General features: G+C 30.7%; 1 protein-coding gene across 4 annotated transcripts; it reads left to right on the forward strand.

Moving 5' to 3' along the window:
• The first annotated feature begins 7,244 nt into the window (after nt 1-7,244).
• Nucleotides 7,245-16,269, forward strand: LOC114177991 (synaptotagmin-5). Of its 4 annotated transcripts, none has more exons than XM_028063636.1 (12): nt 7,245-7,547; nt 7,636-7,681; nt 7,770-7,890; nt 8,688-8,809; nt 9,323-9,424; nt 9,936-10,010; nt 11,561-11,640; nt 12,054-12,204; nt 12,299-12,529; nt 13,416-13,712; nt 13,789-13,902; nt 15,873-16,269. In XM_028063636.1, exons 1-12 carry the CDS (start codon nt 7,333-7,335, stop codon nt 16,017-16,019), a joined length of 1,701 nt encoding a protein of 566 aa, XP_027919437.1. In that variant the 5' UTR covers nt 7,245-7,332; the 3' UTR covers nt 16,020-16,269. The 4 variants fall into 4 exon arrangements, with proteins under 4 accessions (XP_027919437.1, XP_027919436.1, XP_027919439.1 ...); XM_028063635.1 differs by having other exon boundaries at nt 7,246-7,542; nt 7,631-7,681; XM_028063638.1 differs by lacking the exons at nt 7,245-7,547; nt 7,636-7,681; nt 7,770-7,890 and adding an exon at nt 7,929-7,949.
• The last annotated feature ends 27 nt before the right edge of the window (nt 16,270-16,296 follow it).

Below are 16,296 nucleotides of genomic sequence, written 5' to 3' on the forward strand. Positions count from 1 at the left end.
AGAAAAATACTTATGAACATTAGCATTCCGCAAAGTTCAAACAAAAAATCAAAATTAATTTTTAATTTTATTGTAAAATTATTAAAACATAGATAATAATTCAAAATATCTCACATATATTAAAAAAAACCATATACATCTTGACAAATTGTTAATAAAAGAGACAAAAAGTTGAGATCCTAAATTGAACTTAACGACTTGGGTCTCCAAATGTAAAAATGAATTAAGACAAAAGGAGACAAAGTATATTGTGAAACATTTATAAGAAAAAAATATTGTTTTCTTAATTAACATGCCTTATTAGACAAACTTGATAACTTAACAAACTTGAAAAAGTTGTTGCATATTGGCAAGACTAGAATGATCAAATTGAGGATGAATGAGAGAATTCATGACCTGTAAATGACTTGTTACATACCTGACATATTGGTTTAGATCTACCTCTTCCTCTACCTCCTCTAAAGTTAGAGCCCCTCCAATTACCTTGTGTCCCTAATTTGCTGCTTCTGAAATCAATTTTGCTTGCAAGGTTTCCTAAAATATTCATTGAAAGATTATTGAAACTTTTCAGATGTTCTATTCTGCTTTCAAAAGTCAATAGTTGGGCTTGTAGATCAACCCAACTAAGGTTGATTTGATTAGATAATTTGACCACCACCGGATTATAATTAACATCAGTCAATTCAACTTTTGAATCATCAAATCTGAGTTGGAGATTGGTGATCCTGCCAGCTTTAATTTATTAGCAAAGTTCTTCATTTTGAGAAGATATTGATCCATCTTCATTTTGAGAAGATATCGATCCATATTCAATTCTCCTTTGTGAGTGTTGTGAAATTTTGACTTGAGGTAGATTGTCCTTCATTTGTTTTGTGCACCTGCTAGGCTTTGGGCTTCATCCAAAAGTTCCTTGGATGTTTCACAGTGCAACAATTGTGTTGGAATATCAATGGCCATTGAATTTCTTAGTCACCCTAAGAGAGCTTGATCTTGTGCAATCCATTCTTCATAGTCAGGATTGGTTTTCTGAGTTTTGTCACTTATAGTGACAAACAGTTTTGGGTATATTCTTTTATTCCTAGTATATAGCCATCAAGTTTGCAACCTCTTATCAATGAAAGAACTAGTGATTTCCATAAGAGATAAGTATCTTTGTCCAACCTGAGAGAAACAATTGTGGATAGGTCATTTTTGTGATTTGTGTTGGCTGCAGAATACATGATTGGATCGAGAGTCTTCAAGCTTAAAAGCTTTGATACCAAGAAAGATAAAATGGAGGAATAATGTCGTGCATTTCTATACATTCCTATTGCAGATGTTGTGTTTATATAAACACAATACAATACAATCATAATCTCTATAATAAAGTTATCATTGAATACAATATATAATATAGAAAATAATTAATAATGATGTCTGCACACATGACAAATAATACATGGACAAAATATCAGGGATATTGGAAAAATATTATTGACATAATATCTCTGGTATTGATTATAATAATTTGAGTCACAAATTTCTCTAACTATGATAATGAGTTAGAAAAGAAAAATAATTATATAAAAAATCCAACAAAGCAATATTCTATGTGATGAAAATAAACAACAAATAAAAATATTAAAAAGAAACAAAAATGATTAAATGTGTATCCTAAAAATAATTTGATACACCATTGAACGAAATTTCACAAAAAAAAAACAAATGTAATATGATAAGATGAAAAATATCTTTAAGATATAATAAAAGTTTTCATATATCAAATTGTTTTAGCAAAAATTTTATTTTTCAAATAAAAAAATTAAGGATAAAAATGAATGAAATGATAAGTTTTTTATATTAACTAGTAAATGAAGATTTTAAGCGATTGAAGAATTGAAATCGAAAGTTAAACATTTTTATATAAGAAAAATAAAATAAACAATAAACACAATATTCAAAAGTACTATAAATATTCAAATATGTGATAGGAGGAAGAGTACCTTAAATATGCGCGTGAAATTCATAGATATAGAACACATCAAACCATTAGAAGAGAAGAGGAAAAAATTGTAGTAAAAGAAAATTAAGTTATAAAACTAAATATTAAGAGAATTATATATATATATATATATAAAGGATGGCAATGGGGTGGGATAGGGATGAATTTCGCTATCTCATACCCATCTTCGTAGAAAAAATTCATCCCAATGTCAAAATCTAACGGATATCAAACTTTTGTTCCATCTCCATCCCCACCGGATAAGGGGTATAATCTTGCGATTTCTTACTACTTCAATATTAATTTTAATTGATTTTTATAAAATAATAAAAAATTACGGTAAAGAAAACATAATATTATCAAATATTCAATATTAGGAGGATGATTGTTTCTTCGATACCAAATACTTTGAAATAAATTATAATGGTTTACATTTTAGATTAGAATACCAAATAAAATTTAATGAGAACCAAAACGTTTATTAAATTTGCAAACATTAATGAAACCTAGTTGATAAAATTTAAAAATATTTTAAAAAAAATATAAAAGGAAAATAAATATTCAAATTAAAATATATTTTAAATGTTTGTTTACTTAATTTTTTAAATTCTAATGAATCTCTTTTCAGTAATAAAAGTTATAATACATCACTCGATCAAAATAATGCAAAGAACAAATAATAAACATAATAATAAAATTTTAACATAAATCTTGTATCTTTTGAACTCCAATATATGTTAGATGGTGATAAAAAAATATTCATGACAATTACATTAAATTTTTATATTGTAGTAAATAAAAATTATTTATACAATTATAGTGAAAAAATTACAGTATGATTGATAATTAGTTAGAAAAGAAAAAATAATTAGATAAAATATATCGAAATAGTATTCTACATGATGAAAATAAACAACAAATAAAAATATTAAAAAATTAACAAATGTTTAAAAACAATTTGATTGACTAATGAAAGAAATCACACAAAGAAAAAATAATGTATAATTAAGGATATGATAAGATGAAAAATATCTTAGAGATCTAAGAAAACTTTCTAAATATCAACATATATACTAAATGGTTGAGAAATAACAAAAATTATTTTAGCGAAACAAAAGAGTTATTCAAATGAAACAAATAATAATAATAATAATAAGTAAATATATTTTTATATTACCTAGTAGATGAAAAAGTTTGTGCTATTAAACACTTAAATTGAGAGTATTAAACATTCTCGTGTGAAAAAAAAATACACAATAAATAAAAATATTAAAAAATAATACAAATGTTCAAATTGAGACATATTTTTTTTTTAATTGACATACATCATTTTAACATAATTATATAAATGTTATGATAAGATGAAAAATATAGTGGAGATACAAATGAGTTTCATGACAAAACCAAATAATTAGAAGAAATAAAAAATAAAAAATAGAAAGTATATATATATATATATATATATATATATATATATATATATATATATATATATATATACGGGGTTACTTGATTAATTGTAAATATTTTAATAATTTAAATGGGGATGAGTATTATGGCGGGGATATGTACATCCTCATACTCATCTCCATACCCCCAATTGAAGAAGTTGATGATTTCCCATACTCATACCTATACCCAATTAATACAAAGATTTTTCATCAAACGGAAATATGGAAATGAGAATGAAATACCTGTCTCATTTACATATCCAATTGTGAAAAAAATTAGATATTATCCATACACACATTTGTATTCACATATTTAATTGATGTAAAAAAAATTTATCACAAAAAAAAAAAATTTACAGAAACAAATTTATTTTTCATCCCTAAATTTGTGCTTATAATAAATATCCTGATTAGTAGATTGATCCTTCACCTTAGTTGGGATAACTTTTAAATGACTGAATGTTAACTTTCAACCTCTTCTTTCCGAGTCTATATAATACTAAGTATATTGTAATTTGTAACATTGATACAACAACACTTTGGTAAATTGTCCGATGTTACCCAATTGATGGTCCAATTTTTTTTTTTTTTAACTTATGCATAACCTGGTTTGTAAAGAAAAAAAAACATTTCTTTATTTTCTCTTTAGCAATGTTTATAAAGAAATTTATTTAATTACATTTGACACAATTAAAGATGAATATTTGATGTAGATTAAATTTGGTCTACTTTGTTGATATTTAATATTAGATTCATTTTAAATTGTAACTTCGTATTTTATAATAGATTTGAATAATCATGGTTCATCTTGACGCTTTTCTATATAAACTGTTTTTTTAAGTGTTTTTTGTCATTTTAATACAGAAGTTAATAAATTTTAGTTGTTTTTCTTAATCAATTAAAACGTTATTGATTTTAACATACTTGTTATTCTTTTTAAGGTTAGATATGTTTTTGTTCCTCAAGTTTCAGTCAAATTTGGAATTGGTTTCTCTTTGAAATTTTGACCAATTTAGTAATTCATTTTTAGAAATATATGGATTTAGTCATTCTAACCAGATTTCGTTAAGTTCATCTAACGTTTCAAGCACATTTGATGATAATATTTGAATTGTTTATATCACTTATTTTTGCTTAAATGGTAACTCAAATATTATCATAAAACACATTTGAAAATTCAAATAAACTTAATAAAATTTGATTAAAAGGACTAAATCCACACATTTCTAACAATGAATGACTAAATTTGTCAAAAGTTTTGATTAGGGACTAATTTCAAATTTAACTGAAACTTGAGGGACCAAAAAGATAGTTAACACTTCTTTTTATTTAAGAATGACAATAATCTAAGTACCACGATTTTTATTGCAACTTTGTTGGAAGTTTCATATCGACTCAAGATAAAGATAAGACCAATTTACACTATATAAATGGGTGCAATCCTCATTGATTTTGTGGGATTGAGTTAGGTTTAAAACACACTTTTAACTTAATAATATGGTTTCAGATGAAAAAAAAACTTCCGCATTTACACCTTTCTTGTTGATTTCTTTTTTTTTTTCAAAATTGCGGGCCTTCATAAGCTTCATGCCCATCTCCATCTTGAGAGTGAGTGTTATAGATATGTAATATCTCTTGGTTTGAATTATATTGATGGAGATATAATATATTTTATTCTCCTTTATTATTATCAAATATTATATATTATGATGATATCTTAAGTTTTACTTTTTCCTTTATATCATGGGATACTGTATTCTATATATTGAACAAGTTTATAATAGATCAATATGAGAAGAAGTAAGAAAGCTCTTTGAGTTATTTTTTCATCAAACAACTCTTGTAAATATTTTTTTTTCTTTTTTTGTTCTCATGGCTCATACATATCTAATATGGTATCAGAACCATTGTTTAAAAAAACCTATTCTAGCAAAATTTCTTGGACATTATGTTCCACCCGCTATCGGACCGCTAACGGATCACTCACTAATTTCTAGTCCCACGCACGAGATGAATATACCTCTCGGTGTGAAGAGGTGTGTTGGAAGTCCCACATTGACTAGAGTTAAGACCAATTCACAATATATAAATGGGTGCAATCCTTACCTTACAAACCGATTTTGTGGGATTGAGTTAGGCTTAAATCTCACTTTTAACATATTAATAAGCTTGACTTACTTAATCTAAGTCATGGGACAATTGATATTACTTGCAATTGTTACCTTGTCTTTTAAGATCACCAATAACTATATTTTCACAACAATCATCTTGTACCTCATTGTTCCATTTTATCTTTCTATGGTAAGATTTCATAAGATCAAGTTATAGATATTGTAGAGTTCAAGATTTTGTATATATTGTTGTATTTGTTGTTTTTCTTACAATATACTCATTTAAAATTAGTGATTGAGATTAAACAATTGGATCTAACATTGTAACGATGGTGAATAAATATAAGTTCTAATTTTTTTTCTTGATCTTCTACTTATTATGTTATGCTTGCTTACATTACTGGTTAATATTTGTTGCAGGTTGCACGATTGTCCCGAGACGAAGGTCAGATGGGCCAAGTCACAATCCAAGTGAGATTTCTAGTAGTACAATTGGGGAGGGGGAGGTTGTTGCATGTGGCGCCCTTGACTATTGGCTATAACTTTTGACTTAGTGGTAAACACTTAATCCTAACTATCGGTATCAAAGTCAAGGTCGAGTTCAAATTTCTGGTAAACAATTATTAAGGGGGAGATTGTTGCAGATTGCACGACAATTGTGCAATCCGCAACGATATTGAATATAAATAAAGTGTCTCAAATATAAGTATATTTTCTTTTGAAGAAAATAACAAATTTTTCATAAGTTTAATTCACTTTTAGTCTTAAAATTCATGCCTTATTGATCGTTCAGGAGGAGGAATATATGAGCAAAACTAACCCTATGAAATGATGTAGTTTTGATAAAATGTTTATCCAGATGTTTGCGAGTCATGATGTGAAGGAAGAAAGTGCACATGAAAAATAACATAAAATTGAATATGAAATATGTTTAATTGTTATGTATATGAGAATGATAAAAAGTCAATACAAGTCTAAGCTACATTTGTAATTTCAAAAAATATTTATCTTAAATTTTGTGATTTGTTGCATGATTTCATTACTATCCTGGAATGTAACTTGTAATATTGACATGTTTACTTACACAATTCCGTTTTGACTGGAGACTGATACCTTTTTAACAATATTTAAAAAATGGACAATGATACTTTAATCCACTTTTTTTGACCCACTTTTAACTTACCACTTCAATCACCATTGGATCATATATCACATCACTAAAAAGAATAAAAAAAGATGATCCAATGGTGATTAAAGCAATGGGTTAAAAGTGGGTCAAAAAAAGTGGGTTAAAATATCATTTTCCTTAAAAAATATATCGTCAGAAATCATTTTAAAAATTTAAATTTAAAAGAACAAAATGATATTTTGTTCCTTTTCATATCCGTTTTAATGTTCCCAGATTTAAAGGGTCAATCATTTGTTGTTAACGAATCCCATTCATAAGTACCTTATCCGAAGGACCAAAATTGCCACAAGGAAACATGGGATTGGTTGGACGGCAAAAATAGGAGTAAATTCACACTTAAAAAGTGAAATAAAAAAAGAAAAGGAAAATAAAAAAGGTGAAGTCAATGCGGTAATTCGACACTATTTGACTTTCTCTCTTCAGACAAATCAAACCGTTCATGTCCTTCCAACAACCTTCAAATAATCACCACAGTAACTTCATTGCTTTTTATCTTCCCTTCTTATCACTATCAGACAAACGGTCGCAGGTTCAACGCTTCGGATTTGGTTAAACCCAACACAAGCCCACGAGTCTCACGCTTTTTTTCACACTCTCTCGATGGGCTTCGTTTTCGGAGTGGTGGTCGGAATTGTCGTGGGCCTGGGCATCATAGTAGGCTTCGTCCGCTGCGAGAATGCTCGGGCCGCCCAACGCTCCCAGCTCGCAACCACCATCGCCGCCTTCGCCCGGATGACCGTCGAAGATTCTAGAAAGATCTTGCCGCCTCAGTTCTACCCTTCCTGGGTCGTTTTCTCTTCCAGCCAGAAGTTGAGCTTTCTTCTCTCAACACGCACTTTCTATTATCTTGTTGTGTGGAATTCGGTCTTGGACTAACGCTCTCGTGTCGTTGTTTCAGTTGACCTGGCTTAACTCGCACCTCACCAAGATCTGGCCCTATGTTAATGAGGTAGCTCCTGGTTTATGCTTCAGATGTTGCTTTCGTGGTGGTTGTTCATTTCTTTTTTGTTATTTTGTTCATGCGTCGGTTTTGCTAGGCTGCTTCTGAGCTCATAAAGACGTCGGTGGAACCCATTCTTGAACAATATAGACCCGTGATATTGGATTCTCTCAAGTTTTCAAAGTTTACACTTGGTACTGTGGCTCCACAGTTCACAGGTCCGTTCGATCCAATTGCTTTGGATTTTTGGGAATCCGCATTTCCTATGCTGCAATTGGTACTGTTGTCATCTGACTGGTTCCCCTCTTTTTGGTTGAAAAAAGCTTAGTAGACAGTGCTTACTTAGACGTATTTGTGATTTGCCGACAGTCCAAGACTTGTTTGCTTTTATTTGATTTCCCATTTTTCATTTCTTTAGCTGGGTTTGGACTGTAGGGGAACTGGCTTGCAGTGCAGAGTGGAGTGGTAACCGAGTGGCTGGGAAATGGAAATGCAGACAATATATATTTGCTTAGTAAAACAAAAATGTAGATGAATTATCATGAATCAACTATGCTAAAAGTTCAAGAGCATACACGTAAATGATTTGATAATTCTATAACACGCGTAACATATTTTGAAAATAGGACAACTAGATTTCAGTTTTTTCACCAACCTTACGAGCTTTGGCCTCTGCTTCTATGACATTAAAATGTTTTTCTAATTTCCACCAATGGTGAAGCATAAAAGAAATGATAGCCTTTCCATTGTGCTTCATTTTTACCAGTTTTATTTTTCAGCTGCCCCGGATGGCATGCCCTCAAACTCGTATCTTTTTAATTGCAAAGAATTCTAACAAGTTCAAACTTGAGGTTATTTGTTGTTCCCTTGCTTCTACCTTATGCAAAAATATTTAAGTGGTTTCTTCTGTTTACCCATTCATACTAACATTTTTACTTTATTGAGGACCTCTAGCCAAATTTTTTGACGTCATACATTTCTTTGGAGCTTCTGATTTGTTGATGTTCTTCTTTAGGTGTGTCTATAATTGAGGATGGAGGGGATGGTGTTACAATGGAGCTGGAAATGCAATGGGATGGAAATCCAAGTATTATACTTGATATTAAAACTCTTCTTGGTGTTGCACTACCGGTGCAGGTACTTCTTTCAATTTTGCTGCCACTGCATGTCTGGTTGCTAGTTATTACCAGTATCTGGTTAGATGATTTCAAATGGATCAGTTGTTTAGGTTGTTGTATTAATATTCTCCCTGTCCTTATCTTTCAAGGCTCCAAGCCAAACTGTGCCTTTTCTTTTCACTCAAACTATTGTAAGACCCGATTTCTTCAAATTTAACTAGAGATCTTATCCAATTAGCTCCTAAACTGAATATTATATTGTATTTGTTTGTTGTTTTATATTTCATTAGTGGCACACCATTGATATGAACTATGAGGATAGAAGACCATTTGACTAGTGAAGGAAAGATTCTCTTCTTCCTTCCTTTGTCATGATTATTAACATGCATAAAAAATTATATAGTATTTGTGAGTGAAAGCTTTCTGATTAGAATTCTGTAATTTTTTGCTTAAGTAATATACTAAGTTTGTGAGGTTTATTCTTTGAAAGAATATATAGTTGATTTTGTGATATCATACTCTCTCTTTTCAGGTAAAAAATATTGGATTTACTGGTGTTTTTAGGTTGATCTTTAAGCCTCTAGTTGATGAATTTCCTGGTTTTGGAGCTATTAGCTATTCATTAAGGCAGAAGGTATGTATCTCTTCTTAAATCTGTTCATTTCCTACTTTTCTCCGTGCATCTACATTAGGATACACTTTCAATGTATATATTAATTTTTTTTGTCTTACAATGGTGCCAAACACTCTCTTAGGGTTCATTTTTAATTAAGCAAACATATGTTATATGTTTTGCAAGATGTAGACAAAGAATTGGCTAAAAACTGCATTAGTCTCATGGATAAAATCTGATTGAACTTTAGATTTGTATTTATTTATTCTTGCATACTAAGTGAGTCCACGCTCAACAGCAAGGTTTCCACCTTGTGACTTGATGGTTATAGTTACTAATTATGGAAATGGCCCCTGTCCTCGGAACATCTCTCTCTTCAATGTGCTCTAATATAGCAGCCACGTGCAATGCCCTCCTCTGACATTTCTTTATGCATGCCTGTAACACTTATCATGCCATACTTCTATGAAGAATTATACCTTATGCACCACATGTGATATATATAACCATTTAAGAAAATTTTAACTTTCAGAAAAAGTTGGATTTTACACTTAAAGTCATCGGCGGTGATATATCAGCAATCCCTGGATTATATGATGCAATTGAGGTTTGGACTACTCCCACTGTCTGTTAATGATACCTGTTTGTAGTTTTTCATGATTCTTTGCTTTTTAGCTTAGCATCTATCTGACTCTGATGATGAATATGTCACGTTAGTTGTCATAGAGCACACTATGTTATTTGAAAGTTTTTCCAGTATTGATGCAGAAACTTGTAGCTTTAAATTATTTTTTTCTTCCAACTAGATGTTATGTTTTTATTACCCTTTTATTTGTAGAAGCCATGGTACAAATCTAATACGCAACACATGATTGTTTGCTAAAGAATTAATTATGTCAATTCCAGTAGATATTGAGGTTTGCTAGAAGATTGTTTTGCATTCTTCACCATTGTTTGAAAAAAATGGCCATAACTTGGCGTTCCTTTTACCTTGGTATAGAAATGGCTATTATTCTGAAGTGAATTTTTGTAACTGAAGTTCAGCTTTACTCACCAAATATCATTACTGCTATGTATTAGTGAAGAAATAAACATAGGTTTTCATCTCACTTTTTTTCCAAAAAAAAAAAACATTCCAAAAGTCTTTTATGTATTAACTTGTTAAACTAAATTAGGAAAGATGTTGAATTATGAATATGAAATTTAAATTATAAACATGTAGCTTATATAATTGCATCCCGCTTTCTCTCCATCAATTTTCCTAACTTCAACCTTTTATATATATATATATATATATATATATATATATATGCAAACGTGAGTTCATTTGTAAGTTTGGGCTCACTAGTCAGGTACTTTTTGTCATTCTAAGTTTGTGAAATCTTTTGAAATGAACTTTTAAGTGTCTATATAAACAATATTTTGTCAGTATGAGGCGTTATATGTAATTGTTTTTATATGTAGAAAATGTAAATAAAGTCATTATTGTGTTCATTCCTCTGTGTTTACATGTAACTCTGTTACTTTAGGTGGCTGCTACTGTATATATTTGTTATTGCGCTATCTTTCATATCATTTATAAAATTTATTATTGTAATCTACCCTATTTAATCTTTCATAAACAAAATAATCACCTGAGCTCATCTTTCTTTATGATATGAACCTTGAGAGAAGCAGCTCATAAAAGCTGGTCATTATAGCTGGAGAGTTTAAGATTTATAAACCTTGCATTGTAATCCTATACATACAATATGAGACTAAGTCTCACTACTTACAATTGGTTTTTAATCATCCCACTGTGCTTTACAGCTCCAGTGCCTGTACAAATTGATGCCACCACTTGCGCCTCTTGTTTGAACTTGAGAGACATAAACATGGTGGAAAGTTCTGATACCAATTAATAATAACTTTAAGAGACCTCATTACAGAAGCTAGTCATTGTAGTTGGAGAGCCCTATGCCGAATAAACCCCACATTGGTCCACATTAGAATCCCATGCTTTCATTGTGGGACAAAAGTCCCATACCTTGCAATTGGATTCCAACATGTTCCTAAATCTTTTTATGCCTTTTGTCCCTTTCTCTCTAATTAGATGAATTAGATAGGTTTCTGAAATTCAGATGTTTTATAATAATTAGGTCTTGTAAATTATTACAGGGGGCAATCCGTGATGCCGTTGAAGATTCTATTACATGGCCTGTGAGAAAAGTTGTACCCATCTTGCCTGGAGATTACAGGTAAATCAATCACAGTTTGTTGTTTTTTTCCCTTCTAGTTCTTATATTAAAAAATAGAGGGTTTAGATATAGAGGTAGGAAAAAGGTACTCAGAATAAGAAAATTATGTTGACATTGGTGTGAAGGATATGATTCACAAGACAAATGATGAAGTCCATGACCCTATTTATATTAATAACGTTCTCACTTCAACAACAAAATACTTGATTCCTAATCCAAATTAAATTTAGGTAATCATGAATTTCACCAGAACTAGGATGTACTAAGAGACCATCTGAGATACTCTGTTCTTAAGATTCCATAACAAATTATGTGACAACTTCTAATTCAAATGACTTGATCACGGGACTACTTTCTCAGCTTATTAAATCACAGTTTTTCATTATGAACCTCCACTGTATTTTCTTGTTCAGTGATCTGGAGTTGAAGCCTGTGGGAATATTAGAAGTAAAGCTTGTGCAAGCAAAGGAATTAACAAACAAGGATATCATTGGAAAATCAGATCCATATGCTGTAGTATACATACGACCTCTACGCGACAGAATGAAGAAAAGCAAGACAATTGTATGTTAGTTTCTTTTTCCTCTCTATATCTTCCTATGGAAGTTATTGGATTTCAGTTACGGAAGAAATAACTAATTTTGTTTTTTCCCTCCAGAACAATGATTTGAATCCAATTTGGAATGAGCACTTTGAGTTTATCGTCGAAGATGTGTCCACTCAACACCTAATTGTTAAAGTTTATGATTCTGAGGGTTTACAGTCATCTGAATTGATTGGTTGTGCTCAGTTAGGACTTGCTGAACTTCAACCTGGTAAAGTGAAGGATGTTTGGTTGAAGTTGGTCAAGGATCTGGAGATCCAAAGGGATAACAAGAACAGGGGGCAGGTGAGAAATACATGCATGACTTGCTATGTTAAAACTTAAAACTATTGAGGGCTAGAAGTTCTTGGTCGAGGGGAGAAATTTTTTGTTGACTTTAGAGTTTGCCTTTGAATCTCCACTAACACTATAATGCTTAGCTATACTGTGTTATCTGAAAATATGTTAGCAAAATGCAATTGTTTTAGTATACCTTGAGCTGGGTAAAGCTGAACTTGAAACACTTATTTGTCATATATCTCCTATTTCCACTTCTATTTGAAATTACTGTTTCAAATTGGTCATTTGCTAAAATTGTTGTACAACTAAATATTTAATAGTCTAAGCATGAAAGCACATACACATATACGAAGATATAGGGATGAATATGTGCAAAGTGCATTAAAAAGATTGTGTGGTTCCTGGTGTCAAGTCAATCAAGCTTTGTCATCAAGAGGGGAAGTGCCTTAAGCTTTTGGTTAGGCTGGTCTTGTCATTCACGCTATGCCCCTGTCCATATATATCGATCAAAGAAGTGGTTAACTTTTATTTTTCATTGTATAATATCAAAATTTAATTCCTGAAAATACTGTTCAAACTTCAAAGTTGTCTGTAGGTGGTATTTGTTTGCACCCTACGTTTGACAAAACCAACTTCTCTCTTAAAAATGTTGGTGCTTTGAATTTCATACTTCAAAAGTACCAGTAAATATGGATTTATAATAATTCCCTACTTTGTATACAATTGGGAACATATTTTCAATTGTATGCATGGTATAATAAATATATTTGCTTCTTTGTTAAGCTTGTTTGTATTAGCTTAATTTGAGTTCGAAATAACTCTTGAACAAGGTCAAAATTTCCCTTGATTAAATGAAATCTGACTTGCTACATTTATTGTTCTTTCTGCGTAGGTACACTTGGAGCTCTTGTACTGTCCATTTGGCATGGAGAATAGCTTTACAAATCCATTTGCTCCCAACTACTCAATGACATCTCTGGAAAAGGTTCTTAAAAATGCAACGAATGGAATAGAGTCTAATGCAAATGAAAATGCAGCTACCCCGAAGAAAAAAGAGGTTATTATTAGAGGAGTCCTTTCTGTTACTGTAATATCGGCTGAAGACTTGCCTGCAACAGATTTCTTGGGGAAATCTGATCCTTTTGTTGTTCTTACCTTGAAGAAAGCAGAAACAAAAAATAAAACCAGGGTATTCCCAGTTTTTGTGGTTTAATTAATTATTAACATATTACGATCTTGGCCCTAAAAGTTTGTTAATTTCTCAGGTTGTGAATGACAGCTTGAATCCGGTTTGGAATCAAACATTTGACTTCGTTGTAGAAGATGGATTACATGATATGCTAATTGTTGAAGTTTGGGACCACGACACATTTGGAAAGGTAAAACATTTGCTTTATGTTGAATTTTGTTTCTAAGATTATGCCGAGTGCTATTTATATATTATCAGAACAACTGAACGGAGGTTAGAAGAAGTCTATGGATGTCTCAATTTATGGGTCCTCAACTATTGAATTAATGAAACTCTTAGACACTTCTACGTTGAATAATGTGGGAAATATGAGTAAGGGCAACAATAAAGATTTGGGTTGTAGCAACACTGTTCATATGACAAATAGGGTAAGAAAGCAAGGATAGAAGTGAGAAAAAGGGAAGGGAGATAACATTAAGTCATTGAGCCCTATAAATGTGTGTGAGTTCGGGGTGTTTTAGGTAGGGAAGGCTTGAAACAAACACCCCTATAAATGTGAGAATATAATATGATACCTCAAATAACTAACACTTCAAAAAAAATTGTTTTATTTCTTTTTTTCTAAGTAATTCTGGTTTCTATAATAAGGGGATATCGTTTTTCATAAATAAATGAATTTCTAGTTCCTATAAGAAACATATGTTCTCTCTTTACCATGTATATGCATGATAACTATTATGTATGGATTTTATGTTAAAAGAGATTATAATTTTACAGCCATGAGAGATTCTGTCGGGTTAAGATTCTTTTAACTAATTCACACTAGTAAAATATTTGTTAATTTAGTTAATATTATTAAATATGTTAACGATTTTTTTTTTCTAGAATTACCTTTAAAATTATTGGGATTCGTTTCGTTTTCTAACTCTGCTTAATATTTTTCACTCAACCATTTACATCTTCTCCCATTCTTGCAAGAGAATAGCTTTATCTGAATAACTTATACCATTTATCGTAAAAAGAAACAAAAAAATTAGAAGACTCTTATACGTTGAAAAGGAGATAATATTAAACATTATTAAAGCGGCAATATATTTAAAGATTAAATACCCAAACCTCTTTATTCTGTGTGTTTTTCAAAATCCTTGCTGTGTTTTAAATTTACACAAAACCTCTTCTCATTTTGTAAATATGATACTTCAGAGGATCTGTCAAATATAAGAATTCTATAGGTTCTTAATTCTTTTTTAGTGGATAGCATATCGCCACGTATGGTTAATTACTTCAATAGTAGAATCTAGTTTGAGTTTTTAACTTAGCTTTAGTAGGTCTCATTTTATCTCAACTCGCAAAAATCCCTATTTCAATTTAGAAATTATTTTAGAATAGTTAAGCGACCTTGCTTATTTCTTATGTAAGCAACTTCTATGAAAAGTTTAAGTTGTCATTTACTCCAATGATATCTATAAGTTGCGTAGCTTTAAAAATAGATATAGGTATCCCCATTGGAGATGCTATTAAGTGTAACTTTTAATAGCAAACTCTGCGAAGTTGTTAATATATGAAATGATTCAAGGTTTTCAGGTGTGCACAATAATATACAGGCCTGTTTCATTCATTCTTTTTCCTACTCTTAACCTTTTTTCTTACTTTGCCCACCAAACAAGCCGTTAGTTATTGAAATTAAGATGTTTTGTCTAAGGTTTAAAAATAGGATACTATATATTGAGTCAAAACATGTATGAAGCTCTTTTTTAATTCATCCTAAAGTAACGGTGAACTATTGGACTATCATCAGTCCATGAAGTGTATCATAAAGAATTAGTCTAATGTAATTTTTCTCGTTTTACAAGTCTTCTCACTTTTAAGGAATTTGGATTCTTTGTTGATTTTTTCTGTGCTGTTTATTTGTTGTGTATTCAAAATGCACTGATAATAGGTATTGATTTTGATGTTTTAAAATATATTAATATTTTAAAGTATCATAGTATACTTTTAATATTCAACTGAGGATAACACAAAAAAATAGTAGAGAATCTTGACTCTACTTTCAAGAGAGTTTATAGAAATTGTGTCATTTTGTGAGAGGTTTGAAAATATAGTTTGAGTGTATATTGGATGCTTGAGTTGTGATAGTTTTTGTTTTGGTGGGGCATGCAGGATTATATGGGGAGGTGCATATTGACGCTTACTAGGGTAATACTGGAAGGAGAGTACAAAGAACGTTTTGAGCTAGATGGTGCTAAATCTGGGTATTTGAATTTGCATCTCAAATGGATGCCGCAACCAATTTTCCGTGATGCGTAAAATTCCTATCCATTGTACGTATTCTTAGCCAATGTATATACTTATCAAACATAATGATATACAATTTTTTCTATCGTATTATTATTTTCCATCAGCCCTGTGATTTATTACTGTTCAAATGTAAAATCAACAGCACGTGGTTGCATAGTTGTTTTTTAACTCTAGTTTTGTTGCTTTTATTATCTAGCATTGTTAAATGTTACCAGCATTAAATGTTTTAAATAAATATGAACAGAAGGTGACAAGTGAATTCCACGCTCGATGGTTATTATCTGAA

This window comes from Vigna unguiculata, chromosome 3, assembly GCF_004118075.2.
Source record: "Vigna unguiculata cultivar IT97K-499-35 chromosome 3, ASM411807v1, whole genome shotgun sequence".
In the NCBI taxonomy this organism is placed as follows: domain Eukaryota; kingdom Viridiplantae; phylum Streptophyta; class Magnoliopsida; order Fabales; family Fabaceae; genus Vigna; species Vigna unguiculata.

What these genes read in the sequence shown, in the direction of transcription:
- LOC114177991 (XM_028063636.1), top strand. Translation starts at nt 7,333, where the DNA reads ATGGGCTTCGTTTTCGGAGTGGTGGTCGGAATTGTCGTGGGCCTGGGC. An exon ending in TGTGGCTCCACAGTTCACAG is followed by an intron (nt 7,891 to 8,687) that starts GTCCGTTCGATC and finishes GTTCTTCTTTAG; the next exon opens with GTGTGTCTATAATTGAGGAT. An exon ending in ATCTTGCCTGGAGATTACAG is followed by an intron (nt 11,641 to 12,053) that starts GTAAATCAATCA and finishes TTTCTTGTTCAG; the next exon opens with TGATCTGGAGTTGAAGCCTG.